Source organism: Odontesthes bonariensis, chromosome 5, assembly GCF_027942865.1.
Source record: "Odontesthes bonariensis isolate fOdoBon6 chromosome 5, fOdoBon6.hap1, whole genome shotgun sequence".
Taxonomy (NCBI): Eukaryota; Metazoa; Chordata; class Actinopteri; order Atheriniformes; family Atherinopsidae; genus Odontesthes; species Odontesthes bonariensis.
In genome coordinates this window covers 37,232,387-37,251,632 of record NC_134510.1, presented here as the reverse complement: position 1 = coordinate 37,251,632, position 19,246 = coordinate 37,232,387, and the positions used below count along the sequence as shown (strand labels likewise).

Below are 19,246 nucleotides of genomic sequence, written 5' to 3'. Positions count from 1 at the left end.
ACACGTAGATCTGAATGTCATCTGCATAGTTGTGGTAGGACACATTATAGCTGCGGATTAGCTGGCCTAGTGGAAGCATGTACAGATTGAACAGCACGGGTCCCAGGATTGACCCCTGGGGAACCCCACAGGTCACAGCCATTTGGTCTGAGACACAGTTACCAGTTTCAACAAAATACTTCCTGTCCTCCAGATAGGACTTGAACCAGTTTAAAGCACGACCAGAGATTCCCACCCAGTCTTCTAACCTCTGAGATCTCTCATCGTGGCTGCCAGTTAAGATACTTCTGGGTCAGTCTACTCACTGGGTGCCTTCCTGAGTAAAAGAACAGACCATTAAACGCACGACTTGAAAGAGTTTTATCTGTAGCAGTAAACATGTTGCTGCTATAACAGTAAAATAATTACTAGAGTTAAAAGTGAAATCTGTATTTCAACAAGTTTTAGAGAATCAGAGAGAACAAGACAAACCTAGAAAAAGCAAAACAGTTCCCTCTGAAGTTAAGATAAAGTACAGACAGAAAAAACTGAGAATAATAAAAGATGTAACAGCACACAGCTTTGATTACTTTATTGTTTTGCTTCACACTGTAAATACTGCACATATAAACCCCCCCCCCCCCCCCAATGCCACATGAACCCTCGTACCAACAACTGTGACTATAGGCACAATGCTAATTAGGATAATAAGTGGTTATAGTAACAACAAATATCAATACAAAAGTGTAAAGCAGCACATTCGATATGATGAAATGTACGTTGACAGCTGAAGAGCTAAAGTTTGGAGACTTTGAATAAATGTTTGCAATGCAGTGACTCAGAAGAACAAATGATGATGAAGTATAAAACGACATTTAGATGGCGGACTTCTCTTCCTCCAGCAGCGGTTTGCACAGTTCTGGGTCATCAGAGCTCTAAAAGAGGGAAATCATATTTTAAAAAAGCATTCACACCCTCGCGCTCATGAACTTTGCTGCTCTGCTCCTTCATGCTCATTTCAGTCGACGTGCAGCAGACTTTAAACTGAAAATAAAGACTGAAACCAGGTCAAAACGGCCAGCTGCCCCTACCCAAAGAGTAGATTACACTAATTCCTCAGAATCAGAATTATTTATATAAACTGTGGCAGTTTGGTTTCTGGCAACTGGTCCAATCGACAATTTAATTGTTAGAAACTAAAGTAGCATTTCAATCAAAAGCAGCTGGAACTTATTGGTCCAGGGGAGATAGTTTCAGCTCTTCTGCGTTTCCACTGCTGTCTAAGGTTCAGGGTAGATTAAGTCTGTTAAAGTCTAAAAGCTCTTTTTCTGTTAATGTTACGCATTTCTAAGACCTATTATTTTCATTTAGATGCATTTATAGTTGTCACTTTTCAAAGCAGTGTAGTTTTCTGGTAGCAAAACTCACAATAAGACTGTAGATATGAGTGTTATTTTCTGTTTCTTTATACCTGGATAAAAAAAAAAACATTAATATGAATCAAGAAGTCGATATATCAGGAGCACAAGCTCCACTCCGAAGGGTCTGGGTCATTTTCATGGTGTCACCCTGCAATATGGGTAAATACCAGGGTACAATATGCCCCACAAAACCCAGAAGCCTTTTTAGCACCTGGTTTCTGCAGTGGAAATGAAGATAGTTGAGGAAACAACCCTTCTAAAGACCCTAAATCCTGTTTAAAAAGTCCCTCCAGTCCAAATGGAGCCTAAGAGACCATTTTAAATAAGCTTTTTCACCTAAAAGTTCACAAACGTTCATACAAAAGCCCTCAAAGTGTTTACAGGGTAAATAAAGGAATTCATAGATACGATGGTCCATACTCTACCTCGTCCTGCTCCTTCCCAGCGCCCCTCAGAGCTTTGATCCCCAACACGGCAGAGCTGACGGCGACACAGAGCTCCAAGACTGACAAGACGATCAGAACGGCGCTGACGCCTTTCAGGAGGATCTGACAGGACAAAAAGAACACCGTTCCCTTCAACCCTTCAGGCTTCAATCTGCAGCGGCCCAGAAGGCCCGACCCAAACACCGGAGCTAAAGCAAGTCTTCTGCAGCCAGTTTGGTTTCAGGGCATTCAGCTGGTTGCATTTTGCACTTTTGAGCCTAGAAATCACTTCACCTCCCAATAAGCCCTCAATAGAGATCTGACTGGATGTCAGTTAACTGGCTTCTTTAAAGGGATAGTTCACCTGTTTTGACATGAAGCTGTATGACATCCCATACTAGCAACATCATTTACTGTATGAACATTTGCTTACGCCCTGCTGCGTCCTGTGAGCCGAGTTCCAGCCTCGTTTTGGTGTTGATGAAGGTAGGTAGGTAGGTAGGTAGGTAGGTAGGTAGGTAGGTAGGTAGGTAGGTAGGTAGGTAGGTAGGTAGGTAGGTAGGTAGACAACTTTATTAATCCCTTTGGGAGGTTCCCTCAGGGAAATTTAAATCTCCATTTCACTCTCACTCAGCACTGTTATATACAGAAATGTACAAAGGACACAACAGCAACACCCGTATAAAGATAATAATGATAATAATAATAATAATAATAATAATAATAATAATGTTATAATATTAGTATACTAGTAATAGTAATGAAAAAAGTAATAATATTATGATAATAATAAATAATAATAATAACAATAACAATAATAATATGTATATAAGTAAGATTAAAATTATTAAAGGAAGATTATTGCACATTTGTTAGACTGGCTGACTGCCACTCTGTCCTTCTGTTAGCAAAACGCTTTATTTTTTTAAACCCCAGCCAACTAGCTGGACTACCTTCATCAACGCCAAAACGAGGCTGGAACTCTGCTCACAGGACGCAGCAGGGGGTAAGAAGATGTTCAGAAATGATGTTGCTGATATGGGATGTCATACAGCTTCATGTCAAAAGAGGCGAACTATCCCTTTAATGCAATAACAGGATTTTTTTGGAGAAGAGCTCCACGTCCACTCAGTTTAAAAGATGAAAGCAGCTCAGGGGATAATCGCAGATGGAAGCTTTTAAAACAATATCTGCAAAATAAGTTGAGCAAACCGACTTTTCCAAACTCACCATGGCCATTTCTTTGACTTCCAAGCAGTTTGCCTTGCTGCGGTCTCGATAATATGAACTCGGCTGTGGTGTGTAGTAGCTGTAGTCGTCATCACACCTGTACCAAATATACAGAGATCCTAAATGGAGGCTGTGGAGCACAATGGCTGCAATGGCAAAACCAACTCCAGCCAGGTTCAGAATCACATTGAGGATGACCTAAAATACAAAACCAGCCAGTTATATACAAATAAAATGCAACACAATACACTATATGATTCAAAAGGCAATAATTAAGTCAACTTTTCACACAAACTGTAGCAGGCATTCATTTCAGGAACTGTCAGACAACGTGGGTGTGAAAAATCATGAGAGAACTCCTACTGTACTCCTAAATGTGCAAGAAGGGAGTCTTACATTTGATTTAGATTGCACTAAAATAAAGAGTCTTAGATTAATTACTCACCAGACAAGGACTTGGGTACTTCTCAGACAGAATGCACATGATGCCAAATACAATGAACTAGACAAAAGAGGGGAAAAAATGATTATTTCCATTTTTTAAACCAAAACCACACAATATACAGTCAATGTATATCATTTATATTGAGTAAAAGAGACTTAAGTGCAAACTTAGAACCGAGTGATAAATATGTCCAATACAGAAACCAAAAACTGTCAATCCTGCTATGTTTTTCACTCCAGGCAGAAGCTTTTTGGTTTGAAGCAGGTATGAACATCTGTTTATTGCACCAGTTTGTTTCAGGATCAGGTTTGATGGCAAAGTCTTAGTCAGTATCCGCTCGCTTACCAGTGCTCCCAACCACAAAGGGTAGTCAGTGTTACGCAGGTTCCACCCAGAATAACCAGGAGTAAACAGCAAGATGCAGCCGAGGCCAATATTGAGCAACCCAACCAGGATCTGGATAACCTGTGAAAGAGAAAGCAAAGAATGAACAACGAACATCTGGGGCGAACACAATAGCTGTAATATGAACACACCAGCCGGGTGGTGTCCCAAACTGAAGCAGGTTAGAATGAAAGAAAAAAGACTGGCGCTCACCCCGAGGACCGACAGAGACGTCCTCAGGACCCTCCTGGGGTGCTGAGACACCGAGCACCACACGGGGCTAAAGCAAAGGGATTTGATGATCTGGCACAAAGGAGGCCAATGACTTTGGGGGTCCGAGACCAAAGTGAACACAGTGACCCCGTCGGCCTTGCTCATGGTGAGAGACATCCCGCCTTCTCCTGGAGGCTGAAGCAGACGAGACGGCACACGCTGAATTCACTGAAATTATGTTTGGGTAGAAAAAGGCTAAAAAACTGTGGGAAGACGACTCGTTTTATGATGTTATTTGGATTATCTCAGATTAAACCTTCTGACGGTTAGAAACAAAGAACCAGTGATGCTAAATGAAGACATGGAACGTGAAATATGTGATCGAATCATCCATCCGCCCATTTTCAGGGTCGCGGGGGGGGGGCTGTCCCAGCCGTCATTGGGCGAAAGGCGGGCCATACAGAGACAAACAACCATGCATGCTCAATGGGATCATGGAACCACACTGGCTGCATGAAATACACCTTTTATTTATACAATTTAGTTCTGTTCACAATTTTTATTAATATTTATATGTAAATATTAGCATTTTTGCTCAATAGCTTCCAGGTAATGTGATCAATTGACTCCGAATCAGTGTGGGATTATGTAACTACACTGGCTGCATGAGATACACCTTTTATTTATACAATTTAGTACTGTTCATAATTATCAATAACTTTATACACAGTAGCTCATCTCTGCTTTAAATATCACATTTTTTTAATTTTTATTTTATTTTGAAAACAGGAAGTTGGAACACGCTGCAGCCGTCCTCTCTGTGTGTGTTTACTGTAAAGTCTGCAATACGGGTGCACTTGAAATGTTGGAGTGGCTTGCGAATGTCTGTCGAATATCCAACTTAAAACTAACTTCACCTAACTTTTCCTAAATTCGTTTTTCCACCCATGGATAGGTGAATGTTTGTTTTTTAGGTTACATATGTTTTAAACATTTCCTGAGTCTCTTTTATTTTTTATTGAAGTACTTCAAATTTACCTGGATTATTTTAATTTAAGCTATTTTGTAATTGATTAAGTAATTTTGTGGCAGCTCCTAAACTGTGGAACAATCTGCCTCTCCACGTCAGACAGGCTTCCTCTCGTTCTGTTTTTAAATCCCATCTTAGAACACATCTCTTCTCCTTTGCTTTCGACACGATGTGATATTGAATGTAGAATTTTTTTTTTTTATTATTTTTTTTTATTTGAGTATTATTACTGTTTTAAATTATATGTTTTAAAGTCTCTTTTATTTTTTATTAAAGTTCTTGAATTTACCTGGATTATTTTAATTTAAGCTATTTTGTAATTAATTAATTAATTTTATCAATTAGATGAACTCTAATTTGCCTAAAGATGATTATTTAGTATTTTTGTCTGTCTGATTGAATGCTTGTGTTAACAAATAAATCAGACGTTACTCAACAGTTTTTTCACCGAGCACTTTTTTACTCTTACACAAGTAATTATTTGGATGACTACTTTTTACTTTTACTTAAGTCGTATTATTCTAAAGTAACAGTACTTTTACTTGAGTACAATTTTTGGCTGCTCTACCCACCTCTGATCACCTAACATGCATGTTTTTGGACGTTGGGAGGAGGTACCGGAGACAACCCAGCATGCAGACTCCACACAGCAAGGCCCCAGCTGGGATTCCAACCTGCAGCCTTGCTGTGAGGCGACGTAGAAATGTGTACATCTTCATGCATGTAGAACGTGGACGTGAGGATGGTTGTAGAAAGGCGTGTCAATGACATCACGTGGTGAGAAGTAAACTGCATCCTGACATCAGCTTTTTAATGTGTTAAAGGGACATTATGTAATTTCTTCCCCCATCTAGTGGGGCAATTTTATTTTGCAAAGTCGAATGAATTTGCTCTCTAGCGCCTCGCGTTCGTTGCAACTTCTTGAACTACGGCAGGCGGTATGTGTCAAGATTCAAGAAGCTATAGCTTCAGACTCAAGGTCCATACAAACAAAAAGACATCAAGACACACAGTACAAAGGATTACATAACACACATACAATAACACTATAAATACAGATAACAGATAACATGTCAGATAACATAAGTTGACATAGCCTTTGGTGTGCAAATCATATTACGGGAGTTACCGGAAGTGACGTTGACGCAGCGGTAGCGTTAGCAGCAGTGTGTAGTTGCTATCTGGAAAGTGTTTTTCTTTTAAATAAACTCCCGGTAAACTTACAAACTTTCTAATGCCTCATTTTGTGAGTTAAGAGCCTATGTGTACTACGGCAGAAGTTTGGTAACAATCAATGCATTATTAGTGGGATAATTTACGAGATAAAATCTATTTATCATTAGCGTCGGTAGCGGACGTGACGTCAAATGACGTCATTTCCGCTTCCAGGCCTGGCGTTGGGGATACGTCCCCTACCCGGGGACCATATATTAAATTGATCTTTGGAACAGGGAGATGGAATAGGGGCTTGCTCCGTCCACTCCACGCATCGACCTGGTATTGCAGTATCTCCAGGAACGGTGCACTAAAAAAAAAAAAAAAAAAAAAAAAAAAAAAAAGGCCTGGCGTTGGGGAAAACGCGATTCGAAGTGCTTTATGTCCCTCTCGATACTTCGTTGTTTTTCATAGACCGGGAGCACATGGCGGCCTCCATAGAGCTTACCCGCTCTATGTAGATACAGACAAGTTACTCTTCACTCAGGAGGATAAGTGAGATTTTTGACAGAGATAAATTTTACACCAATGAGGACTAATTTATGAATGAATATGTTGATTTGAGCTAATAAATGACTTAATTTTTTACATAGTGTCTCTTTAACCATAGTTTGTATGTTTTAAAAATATGTTCTGACTTGACTGCTGGGATAGGCTCTAATTAAATTAAAGAAATTTAAATTAAACTAATTAAAGCAGGTATAGAAAATGGATGGATGGATGTTCTAACTTCCCTGTTTTGTACTTATCTAAAGCAAAATAGCAATTTAAAATTCAAATTTCAATTTAATATAATTAAAATTCATTATTTTATTCTCAAACAAAATCAGATTATCTCCGGCTTCCTCCCACTGTCCAAAAACATGCATGTTAGGTTAAAGGTGGGGTATGAGATCTTGGAAAAACGGTTCCTGCAAGCTATATTTTTGAAAATACACAACCTTCAGCCCACCCCTCGAAACCACGCCTTCAAAACACATGAACGAGTCCCGAGTCTGTGAACGCGCAGGGGGGAGGGGGGAGGGGGGCTGACGGTTGATTGGCGTGTCAGAATCCAATAGAAGTAACTCTCATCATTACTTCTATTGGTCAGAAATTTCCTCTTGCTACACCCTCTACAATGGACTAAAATATTACTTTTTTGTTTCCAAACATTCTATTTTAGTGGGTGCAATGGGGTCGTGAGGAGGTTTTCAGATAAAAAATGCTCCAGAAAACATCTCATAGCCCACCTTTAAAGCGGCAGTCGGCAACTTTTTTTTAGTCACATTAGCTTGAACTATCATGGGATTATGGAAGTAGAATATTAAATAGGCTGTTTAGGAAAAATAACGAAATCTGTAGCTCCCTCTGAAGCCTGTAATCATGCTTGCAAAAACCGAGCGCTCCCGGCTGTTTTTAACCAATCACGTTAGGGTGGAGGAATCCTACCTGTCAATCACAGCTTGTGCACACGCTGCTGAGCGTGAGTCTGCCCCAGCTTGTGTGCGCTCACACTGGTGTGAACTCACGTGCACAACCTCGTCCACAGAGGGGGAGGGGTTTGGGGGGCGAATCGGAGCTTGTTAGAGGTTGGGGGAGGGACCTGAAAGTTCTATCAGTTCGAATTTTCCGACTTTAGACTCGCAATTTTGAAAACTTGCCGACTGCAGCTTTAACTGGTGTGAGCGTGCGCGTGGTTGTTTGAGTGGGCCTGTGATGGACGGGCGGCCTGTTCAGGGTGCACCATGACCGCTGGGATAACCTCCAGGCCCCGACCCACAGTTGGATTAAAGCGGGTATAAAAAAAGGATTCATGTATTCTACTTTATTTTAACATAAAACAATAGCTTGAAAACAATGTCAGAACATGAAATTTAAGCATAAAACAGCTGCAAAATGACTCAACTTTAACGTAAAATGGCCCCCAGCCCCAGCCGGAAGCAGTGAGCGCATTACGCAGTGAGATCAGCCCTGCACAGATGTTTTTATATAAATCTGCTTGGTTTGGAGCAGAACAAAACAAAAAAAAACAATGTCGAAGGCTCCTAAAGAAAAAAGGCACATTTTCAGTTGTTTTTACATTTCTGGTGTCAAATTACAAACCTGATCGGTTTGGTTTATTTTGCTCACAGTGTCCCGATTAAAATTCAGACATTTAGTAGTTGCAAACCTAATTCAAAGTAAGAAAGAGACTAACCTGTTAAGAGCAAAAGCAGAACGAATCCAGCGGAAAATAAACTGACGGTTACTTTGCTGCGCAGCTCGAGTGTTACCAGAAGTACCTCCTCTTACTGGAAGCTGGGGAACATTAACCCTATGCTCGATACCAAACAATACAAAATGTCAGTGGGCACATAATAAAGTAAATTATGCCACATTAAGTAGCCTATGCAACGGAGGATATATGGCAGAACGGATGGAGCCGAAGTGTAGAAGGTGTGAGGTGAGGTAATTCGTGTCTGTGTGCGCAGCCCAATCTCACACAGCAGGGAAAGCGTTAAAAGTGGAGAAACCTTCCGTTTATTAGGTTTGATTGGTTTTAGGACTCATAACTGTAAAAGTGTAGCTATCTTAAAGCGTTTTGAGTGTTTAGCTGGATTGTGGTGTTGTGTTTATTGAGTTAAACGTTAAAAAAAAACTTGTTTTTACATATTTAAAAAAAGAATTAAAAACAAGCTGTGTATCAGCAACACTGTTCCGGTATTTCCTCAAATCTCTTCATCAGTGCCGTAACCAGCATTGAGGACACACAGGTCATGACCTCGGTATTTTCCCCGGTGTTTTTTAAATTTTTTAAATTTTAAATTTTTTTTATTCAGAGAAATGTCAAATTAATATAAGATGAAAATCGTTCTGACTTTGATTGGTGGAAAGATCAGCATGCATTCTCATTTGTTTTTCTGAAAATAAAGTCCACATAATCCCTTTATCATCACGTTATATTTTAAAACTGAGCGGAAAAACGCCACCCGACTTTTTTTTCTTTTTTACGCCACCTGCCATTGGAAACATGTTTATCATATTACACAGCTTCGACGCGAAAGTCAGCTGGGAAATGGAAGCAAGATGAAGAAATCTACTAAACAAACTAAACTCAGCTTTAGAAAGCCAACTGGCCAGGGGAAAAGAAAGAGAGAAGGAGGTGAGTTCATTTCGCCAATCGCCAGTGAGAATGAGTGACAGTTCATAATGTTCATATGCGTTCAAAGCGCGGCTAGGAATAGGAGGATGCTAGATCATTGTCCTCAGCATTTCAAGCAACAGTCACAAAGCCCCTTGGTTAGGATTTCGTTTTCCAGTCGGCACAAACACACTGCACACAAATCTCTCTCTCAATTCGATTTTCCCCCAAAAAAAGTAGCGACCTGTAATGAAATTATTGGGAATCGTGACACGGCTTGGGCTGTTAAGCTAACTTTTTTTTTTTTTAATCAGGGCTTGACAGTTTTGTGCCAACTGTGGCTCATTCAGCCTCACTAGCTACAGTTTTGTTCAGTGCTATATGGCTTCCTACATGTAAATAAAGCAGACTAATAGAAACTGGGTCAGAAACTTATATTTTTCATTTTACTTAAAACAATTTATGATGCACACGGGGCAAAATAACAGAATGAAATACCCCGTGTACTCTCTCATATGACACAATCTTGAGGTTAGTTGTGCTGCTCATGGTGCATTAAGCCAAGTTTTACCAGCATTTAGCTAGTTGTCAGGCCCAGCATGATACCTATGTCTTCTCTGTGTTGAGTGAATGGATTGAATTGAGACTATACATCTAAAATACAGCCAACATCTTGTGGTCTGTTTGGCACATTCTACGATGTTAATTTAGTGGGTGGATTCAACTAGTTACTTAGGTAAAATGATTGCATTTTTCCTAATGAACCATTTGGATTTTATTGCAAATGGTGTCTAAAATTTTGCACATCGGTTAGACCAATAACCCAACTCATTCATTTGACCTTTTAGTGGGTCATGCACATGCATGGTGATGATGGTGACAATAGTAATAATAATAATAATGTAATATTAATAACAATAATATTAATGGTGATGCTGATGATGATATTTTAAAACAGATGACACAGGAGAGGATGAGAATGAGGGAGTTGAAGAGAGAGAGTCAGTAGAGGAAGAAAGGGGAAGAACTGAGTCTCACTCACTCACTCAAATACTCTACTTTTGTGATCACATTGTTATAATAAACTTGTTCACCTACATATTCACCTCCTTGATGGGCTTGTGATTTACCTCTGTTTATTCACATTTCCACACTGTATTTTAAAAAGTCAACATATTAGGATGTTTTTTTTTGTCAAATAAGATTTATCGCAATATTTGACCTCGGTATTTGAAAAATCCTGGTTACGGCCCTGCTCTTCATATTGTCCGTCTTTTGACTTCATCATGATAACACTTTCTCGTCCTTTTCAGTGAGAACTGCTTTGCTTTCTTGTAATACGTCTGGCTGCCTCAGATACAGCTTAAAACATTTACTTGTAATCATGATTGCATCATCGGTACTACATGTTTCTGGTCCACCATTTGAAGCAGGACATTCCAGTGAGGTGAAACATTTCCTCTCTGTGCTCCCTCGCTCATAAACATTATGAAAAGTTCATGTTTTTGTGTTCAACTTGAAAATTTCATTTTTTTTTTAGGATTTCTCTATCATCTATCTGTCTTCATTTTTTTCTGTTATATATAGAGAGATTTTCACTTATTTCTCAGAGAGAGTAATTAAATAATAATTAATGTAAACAATTCAATGTAATTGTATTATAATTTAATTGTATTTCGGTATGTTTTGCTTTCGGCAACAATGGTTGATACCATTCATGCCAATAAAGCCAATTTGAATAAATCTTGATACTTTTTATATATGTAACTTTTGTCTATTGTGTTTTATCTTATATATGGATGTATAATGTATTATTTCTTAATTTTTCAACTTATTAAAATAGCTGAGTAGTACACAATCTGCTTCTCTATCATATATTAGTGTTTATATATATATATATATATATATATATATATATATATATATATGTGTGTGTGTGTGTGTGTGTATTATATTATATGTCGTGTGTCTTTTGCAAAACAAATAGCCTACCTATCATACATATCACATACCAGAATATTCTATTACCTACTAACCTTCTAAGACTATTAAAATACGCCGAATCATGTGTTCGGTATCATGCCTACATGTATGACGTTTGCAGAAAAAAAAATCCTGTGTAAATCAGTTTTGTATTCAGCGAGTTATGACTGATTAAATGCGCCGACATGTCATCGCGCCAGCCGGACAGATTACACTGAGTGGATCGGATGACCGGTCCAAGATGGCGGCCCCACGGCTCGGCAGAGCCAATAGGCAGCAGCGGTGGATGCGGCGTCCATTCTTCATGTCTGTGCCCTCGCTTGTTCTATTTTTTAGCCAATTTAAACTTTTCTCATGTAAAGCAGTGACAGGTATCTAATTAAAAGATTATAAGCAAAGATGAAACGGCTGCACTTAAGATTGGACAGTTACAACGGAGGAAAAGACAAAATAGGCTCTTATTTTGACAAAAAAAAATGTCAAGGAAGGGACAATAAATGTAATCTTGCTGTCTGAAAGAAAAGCCACAGCTGTGATACAGTTCCATATTTGATTTTGATAGGATTGTTGATCAATGTTATTGACTGTTTGCAGCTGCCGGGACTGTAGGACATTCCTACACTCACTCATTCTCCTCCAAAAAAGGGCACCTTCAAAATAAAATGAGTGACTTCACAGCGTCTAACTCAAGAAAAGAGCGACAGGACAGATGTATGCAGAGGAAGATGCATTACCAGCATGGAAGGCAGGTCATATTTCCAGCTCTGAGCGAGATGGTGATGAAGTCTCTTTGCAGCAGGCCGGTTTGCTGCTTTGTGGCAGGTGCAGACAGGTGTGTTCAAATGCAAACGGGCAGTTTAAAGCCACAATAACTTCTTTGGTATCAAAGCTGTTCTTTAAAAGATACAAAAGTTTAATTTGGTCATTAATTCTGTTAAAGATCGACAGCTCGAGCCCTGACTCCACTATCAGAGCAAAGTGTTGACATGCAAAATGAGGTCATCTTTGACTGCAGGTCTAACAGTAATACACTCAGACGCCTGCAGAGTTCTTACTTTAACTCAAGCATCAGATCTATCCTGTTTCTGAAGGCTATTTATTCAAATGGGCTTTTAAGTTGAAGTAACAATGACAGGAAGTATCAGTTTTTTTGCTTGTGCCTGAACTCATGATTCTAAAAGCAAACTGAGAGTTATAGGAAGTCTGAGGGGAGCTCACCAGGTGAGTTTATAATGTCATCCTTTTGATCATTAATATTCAGACATTTGAGCTCTGAACTGTGTGATTTGCATGTTTTTTATTCATGTTTTTAATGGAATAGAGAAAAGATGGTGATTAATCTGCTCATTATGAACTATTTGTTGCTACAATGCTGGCGTTCTGTACAGAACGCCAGCAAGAGAATGAAAAGATGTTCTGCCCATAATGTTAGAAAATAGTGCAATAGTTTGGTTTCTTATGGTTGTTGAGTGTCTCTTTAAGACTGTTGTATATCTGTTTGTTGGATTTTCTGCGTCATTTTTGTTAATCTTGCATTTCTTTGCTCACAAATCCATCCAAAGAAAGCGCATTCAGCATCGACAGGTGCATTTTGTCCCAAAGTACAGCAGCCATGTAAAGAGTGATCACCGGTAGGTCTGAGGCAAAAGGATGGGTTGCCCGCTCTGGGTTGGGAGTGACTCACTGCCTCTAGTGGAGGAGTTAAGGCCTCGGTGTGCTTCTCCGTCGCTATCCGTCAATCCGTCTCCGTGGTCACGCAGTGGCTATTAAAGGCCTGTTTATGGTCGGAAACCAGGTCGCCTGCGTGTGTGTCGCAGTTAACGCAGACATGCCCCCCCCCCTTCCGCAGACACTCTGGTGCACCTCCCCAAAATTGTAACTGACCGCAGACAGTGCCGCAGACATCGTCGCAGGGAGGAGAGAATAGAGGCCTCTGATTGGTCAACTAAATCCGCTCTACACTATGCGTATTTCCGGTTTTCTAACCGGCTAATGGTGACGCTAACCGTGCTAACCGTGCTAACCGTGCTAACCGTGACGCTTCTTTCACCTGTCTGCTCCAGTAGTAGCAATATTTCTTCTATTTCTAGATCGATCAGCTGCATCTCAATAAAAGTGCGCATTTGTCCAGTCGCCATTGTTGTTGAATGACCTCCGTAACCGGAAGAGAAACACGCCACCCACCACACCCACAATCCTAGCTTGTTCGTGATTGTCCCAAAATTGGGCATAAATCAAAAATAACTGCGTCATACCTGCGACACACTGCTGCGAGAGTATACACGGCCCTTCAGCCTTTTGAAGTTCTCGGTCGGGATGTCGGATACCCAAGGCAGTTCCCCTCCCGATCAGTAGGCGTCGCTACGTTAGACGACCCAATCTCGTGACGTCTATGGTGAAAGTGGTTGATTGGTTGTTCACCTTCCGGCTCGTTCCACTCCTCACAGAGAGCGATGGCGACCGAGAGAGAAAGACTGTTGTTGGAGTTGGAGCTTGTTGATGTTGAAATGCAAATAATTTTGACCAAATGTTGACCGGCACACAGTAAACTCTTTAAAAAATGGCGGTGTTGTTGTTCTGAGAGGAAGGAGCTAAAACCGGAAAAGTGATTCCAGAAGTGATGTTGTTAGCCAACCAATCACAACCCTTGCGGTCTCTGTGAGTCTCCGTCTCCTCGACGGATAGATAGATAGAAATGTTGGCCGACGCACGCTCTCCGTCCGTAGACGACCATAAATCAGGCTCAGTGTTGTGAGTAGGGGAAGAATGGACCTGGAGATTGACAGGTGGACCAGTGTCTCACCTAGAAGATGGGGGAAGCTGTCAGATTTTTTCCCCAACCTTCAGGTATGGTCATGAGCTGTAATGAGTAGGGGGGGATGATGTGCTTTGGTCACGATTCGATTTGTATCACGATTCTTGATAATTGGGATTCTACAAGTATTGCGATTCGATATAATCAGCAATTGCAATTTTTTTCCTCCTTAAAAAACAAACAAGTTGAATCGTACACTTCTAGAATGAATGTCGTTCCCATAAACAACGCACATCAGTCTGTGTCAGGCAGTCCAGCAGCTGACATTTATTTCAACTGAGACAAAAAGAGGCATTTTTTAAAGTTTACAGTTACAAAATGAATTGAAATGTCAACACAGCACAAATGTGGGCTAGTTTTAACACAACTTAATGTAATGAGTTGATGAAGTTTTTCTTGACACGGATATGACGTAATATCATCGATTCAGGGGAGAAAAATCGATTTTTAAAATGATCCCATAAAAAAATGCGATATGTACATGAATCAATTTGTGGAACAACTAGAACTCTGTAGAGATTTGATATCTTTCCACTAGCTTGGGAACACCTTGGTGCCCACCTTGGTGCCCCCCACCCCTGTCAGAGCTGAAGGAGGTAGCTCTGCTCAGACTACCCCAGAAAGGAGATTAATGGATGGATCTGAGGCCGAGTTCAGGCATCAAGACTCAAATGTGATCAATAAGAAAACTGCACATGTGGGCTTTGTCTGACAGAAGATTCTCTACCTTCTGGGTGGTGTTAGAGTACGACTGATGCTTGATGTGATTTGGTTTGATGGCTGATTTGTTTGCTTTAACCCAACAGTTTTCTACTCTGACTGAATTTTAAAAAACCTTCAATTCATCCCTCCTAAAAATCTCAGTTATCTGTCGCAGGTGTGAAAGATGTCCGCCCCCTTTGTTGGAGACAAGGGGGTAACTTCGGTTACCGTGGTGACTGAGAAAAAGCTTTGCTGCTCGGTGAACAAAGCGACGACGGGAAGCAGCGTAATCAGAGCTCTTGGGGTGAGAGGAATCCGAGTCACCGAAATGTTTCTTTGTTCAGATAAAAACAGGCTGTGGTCTCACCGTTTCTGAAACTTTTACAGACTGTGCAGATCATGGTGGGCGTGTTCAACGTGGGACTCGGTCCAGAACGAACCGGCACGTATCCTTACTGGCTGGGCGCTTTGGTAAAAGTTTACACCTTTTCTCACTTCCGACTCATCGCACTCCGATGCTCGGTCAGTAGTGGTCAGTTTAACACCCAGGGTACCGTCACACAGCATTTCTTTTTAAAGGGATAGTTCGCCTCTTTTGCCATGAAGCTGTATGACATCCCATATCAGCAACATCTTTTATGAACATTTTCTTACCCCCTGCTGCGTCCTATGAGCAGAGTTCCAGCCTCGTTTTGGCGTTGACGAAGGTAGTCCGCTAGTTTGCTAGGGTCCCGAAAATAATACATTTGCATCACTAAATCGTCCATCCAGAAAAAGTCAGACCTCACATCGCTTGGCGCTATTTTTGCCTCAATAGATGTAATAGATGTGCTTTTGTAGTTAAGAAGCTAGCCGTTAATGTTTTCATTTTGATGAGCAATTTGTTGTCCTCCCTTCAGTTCATCGCAGCTGGAGTCGTGTCAGTTCTCGCCGACATGTTCCCCTTGGTCTGCTCGGTAAGTGAACACTAAAGCTGAAGAGAAATCCTCAGAGTGGCGTCAGTACCGTCACATGAATAACGGCATCTCTCTTCTCAGAGGGCCTTTGCTGCGTTTGTGAACATAGTTGGATCCATTTTCTCCATTGTTGGCATTGTCCTGTATGCTTTACATCTGGCAAATTTCTCGGTCATCTGGATGTGCGGCAACAACGCAGCTCACAATACCGACAAGAACTGCACATACGTGGCGTATTTAGCTCAGGTGAGTACGCTTTGAAAGGGTAACGTTTGTTTTATTACACATACAAATCAAACCTGCGAGTGTTCAGGTTAAATCCTCTTTGAGTCAAGTCGAACTCTTTGTTTGTTTCTCTCCTTTCCGTCTGTCAGAAGCTGTTGAGAGGCGTAGACATCACTTTGATCATTCTGGCCGTCCTCCAGCTGTGCGTCTGCATCAGTCTTGCTGTTTTCAGCGTCAGGGCTCTGTGCAACAGGGGGAGAGACGAGGTATGAACCAACACATAATGCAATATTCCACAACACGGGTTGTTGGCACTATTAAAAGCTATGCATACTAAAAAGAATAATACCTATCTACTTTTAAACTACTGAATAACAAAGATGAAACCATTAAAAGACGCTGACAACGCCATCTCGGTTAGAGCCTTGGACTCTTAAAGCCGAAACCATTAAAAGACGCCGACAACGCCATCTCGGTTAGAGCCTTGGACTCTTAAAGCCGAAACCATTAAAAGACGCCGACAACGCCACCTAGGTTAGAGCCTAGAACTCTTAAAACTGAAACCATTAAAAGACACCGACAACGCCACCTAGGTTAGAGCCTAGGACTCTTAAAAACCAGGCTTGAGAAGAGCTGAAACAACCCAGAGTCCCACAGCCTAATTAATTAACAGCCTTGATTAATTAACGTTGATGCTTAAAAAAATAAATAATTAAATTAAAGTCGATGCTTTGCCACAAGGCCGGAACAAAAAACACGTAACTGGAATCTTAACGCGCACGCCGCCCGGGCTGTTTGGTGAGTGTGACCACAACAAACAGAGCACGTTAGTTTTCTTTGCAAAATGGCAACAGCTTCAGCAGCCTCCAAAAAGATGGAAGTTGATGGAAGTACATATCTTCTTTACTTGAATTAATGAACTCATTAAATCCAGGGCTTGACTGTTTTCAGTGTTTTCCGCCAATGGAGGGGACTCTCGTGCATGTGGAGCTTTCCCTGGTCAAAGTTAAGTAGGTCAAAGTGCAAATGTTTACAGAACAGTTATAAAATAAAATATTCTTTCAAAAATATAAGTCAAATGTTCAAAAAAAACTTGTTATTTACTTACTGAGTGTAGTTTTAGAGGAGCTGAGTTAGTTGATAGGCTATTTATTCACAAATGTAGCCACAGGTGAAGACAAAATCAATCTTGTATGGAGAAAAGCATTAAAAATCGCAATAATCGAAGAATCGTGGCACCAATAATCTAATCGTATCGGCAATCATTGGAATAGAATCATTTCAATCCCACGATTGAAATCTAATCGAATCTTGAGGTACCCTTGTTGGAACACCCCTAGTCAATGAGAATCTTTAGGGTCTGAGACCCGTAAAAATCAACAATTAAAAAGGCTACTTAGCTAAAAGAGGGGTGCATCGTGACAACACCCCTCTACGAGCCCACAGCGCTTCCCCTCGGCTCGATATTATCGGCGTTTCCCGGCCGGAGTTGTCCCGGATACGACCACCGCGCCAGTCGTAGTCTTTGGCGACCCGGGCCGTTCTCTTGATCGTTCCAACCCTTCAACCTGCCCCCATGTTGCTGCGGCCTCCAGCTTAAAAAGGGGGTCAAATCCAGGTACCACCACCTGTGGCAGTTTGGCTTCCGTTCGAGGTCAGCATGTAAAAACACTACATGCAACTCATAAAACAAAATTATCAGTAAAAAAACACCGACCACGTCACATCTGTAAAGCTAAATTTGTTTTGTGTCCGCAGGGCGTCAGAGAAGCTGAGATTTACCAGCCATTGGTGAAGGAAGTCATCATCACAAGTCCCGAGGCTTAAATTAAATTCATCCAAATATACACATGCATGTATCAATGAGCACAACTTCTTTAACATATATGAACTGAGGATTATCAAAGCTGCCTCACATTATTACTGTTTTTAGGTCTGTTCCGGTGTGATTGATTCATCTTTTAAACTGTTAAATAAAGACGCTAAAAAGGGTCAAAGTCTTGAGAGGCGGATATTCCTGCAGGGGTTAAAGAGCTACAATCTGGATGGAAATCCCACAGTGTGAACACTTCAAAGATGAGAGGAGCAACAAAGTAAGACGTGGGCAAAGAATGGAGGATTTCATTCTGTGGACTCAGCTGCAGAGGTCGATAACAACGACCCCGAGAGCTAAAAACCTGCAAAAAGAGCAAATCTATGAAAGCTACGCATCCAATATACAAGATGTAAACACACTTTTCACCACAAGATGGTGTTCACCGTCCTCCTCCGTCACACAGGCTCGTTTCAAGGAAGCATTAAAGATCAGAGTGCAACATGAATATTAGGGTTTTATTATATAAATATGAAAACTGAATGCTTTTGGCCTGATAATAACGGCCAGTCTTCTTTAAACCTTGCGGGTGTTTCAGGTTGACATGTTAAAAAGAACAGCTCAGAAAGTCTTGGAAACCCATTCATATAACTGGTGTCATAATGATAATGTTTGTCATGGTTCAAAGTGTAGCTGAGCAGTTGGTCTGTCTTATCATAGCTGCAGTTTACACCTTTTCTCAGAAAAGGTTTAACTCGGTAAAAAAAAGGATGTAGCATTAAAAAAAAAGCATCAGTGATATGAAACAGGTCGTAGGATTCTGCGTTACTGATCCCAGAATGTGACAGCTGTTATATTTCTGTACAGCTATGATATCCATTTCTTAATGAAAATGAATGCACTTGATGATTCATGTTGAAAAGCCGTTGCAAAATACTTTTACAAACAGATTAGCTGAGGGTTAAGCCACAGGTATGTCTGTGTTTTCATGCGTTTTAAATCCTGAGGGCTGCGTAACCGGTATGTAAAACACAAGATTGGACATTACAATCACTCACAAATACAACCCCAGTTCCTAAAAAAGTTTTGTCAAATTTAAGCAACAACAGAATGCAATGCAAGCAACATTTTATTCAGATGAGAACAGAGACAATCACTCAAATGCTGAAAGTGTAAAATGTTACGATTGGATGAAAAATACTTGATGAAAACGGGACAACAAGGGGCTGAAAAAACCCAAACGTAAATAAGATAAGTGATAAAAGTAAGTGGTACTAAGAGGAAACTGTTGGAGGAACATGTTGCAA

The 19,246-nt window shown here is 40.6% G+C and overlaps 2 protein-coding genes and 1 pseudogene across 2 annotated transcripts; 2 read left to right on the top strand and 1 right to left on the bottom strand.

Annotated features, from left to right (window-relative positions):
• Window positions 1–343: 343 nt before the first annotated feature.
• On the bottom strand, window positions 344–8,744 carry LOC142380437 (membrane-spanning 4-domains subfamily A member 6C-like). The gene is made up of 7 exons (XM_075466300.1): window positions 8,522–8,744; window positions 4,098–4,292; window positions 3,846–3,965; window positions 3,501–3,557; window positions 3,056–3,253; window positions 1,826–1,948; window positions 344–914 (listed from the first exon to the last, which is right to left on the bottom strand). Exons 2-7 carry the CDS (start codon window positions 4,272–4,274, stop codon window positions 855–857), a joined length of 735 nt encoding a protein of 244 aa, XP_075322415.1. The 5' UTR covers window positions 4,275–4,292; window positions 8,522–8,744; the 3' UTR covers window positions 344–854.
• On the top strand, window positions 6,506–6,658 carry LOC142380938 (U2 spliceosomal RNA; annotated as a pseudogene).
• LOC142380438 (membrane-spanning 4-domains subfamily A member 12-like) lies at window positions 8,626–18,111 on the top strand. Its single transcript, XM_075466301.1, has 7 exons — window positions 8,626–8,767; window positions 15,121–15,249; window positions 15,333–15,416; window positions 15,845–15,901; window positions 15,983–16,147; window positions 16,276–16,392; window positions 17,885–18,111. Exons 2-7 carry the CDS (start codon window positions 15,130–15,132, stop codon window positions 17,951–17,953), a joined length of 612 nt encoding a protein of 203 aa, XP_075322416.1. The 5' UTR covers window positions 8,626–8,767; window positions 15,121–15,129; the 3' UTR covers window positions 17,954–18,111.
• Window positions 18,112–19,246: the final 1,135 nt, after the last annotated feature.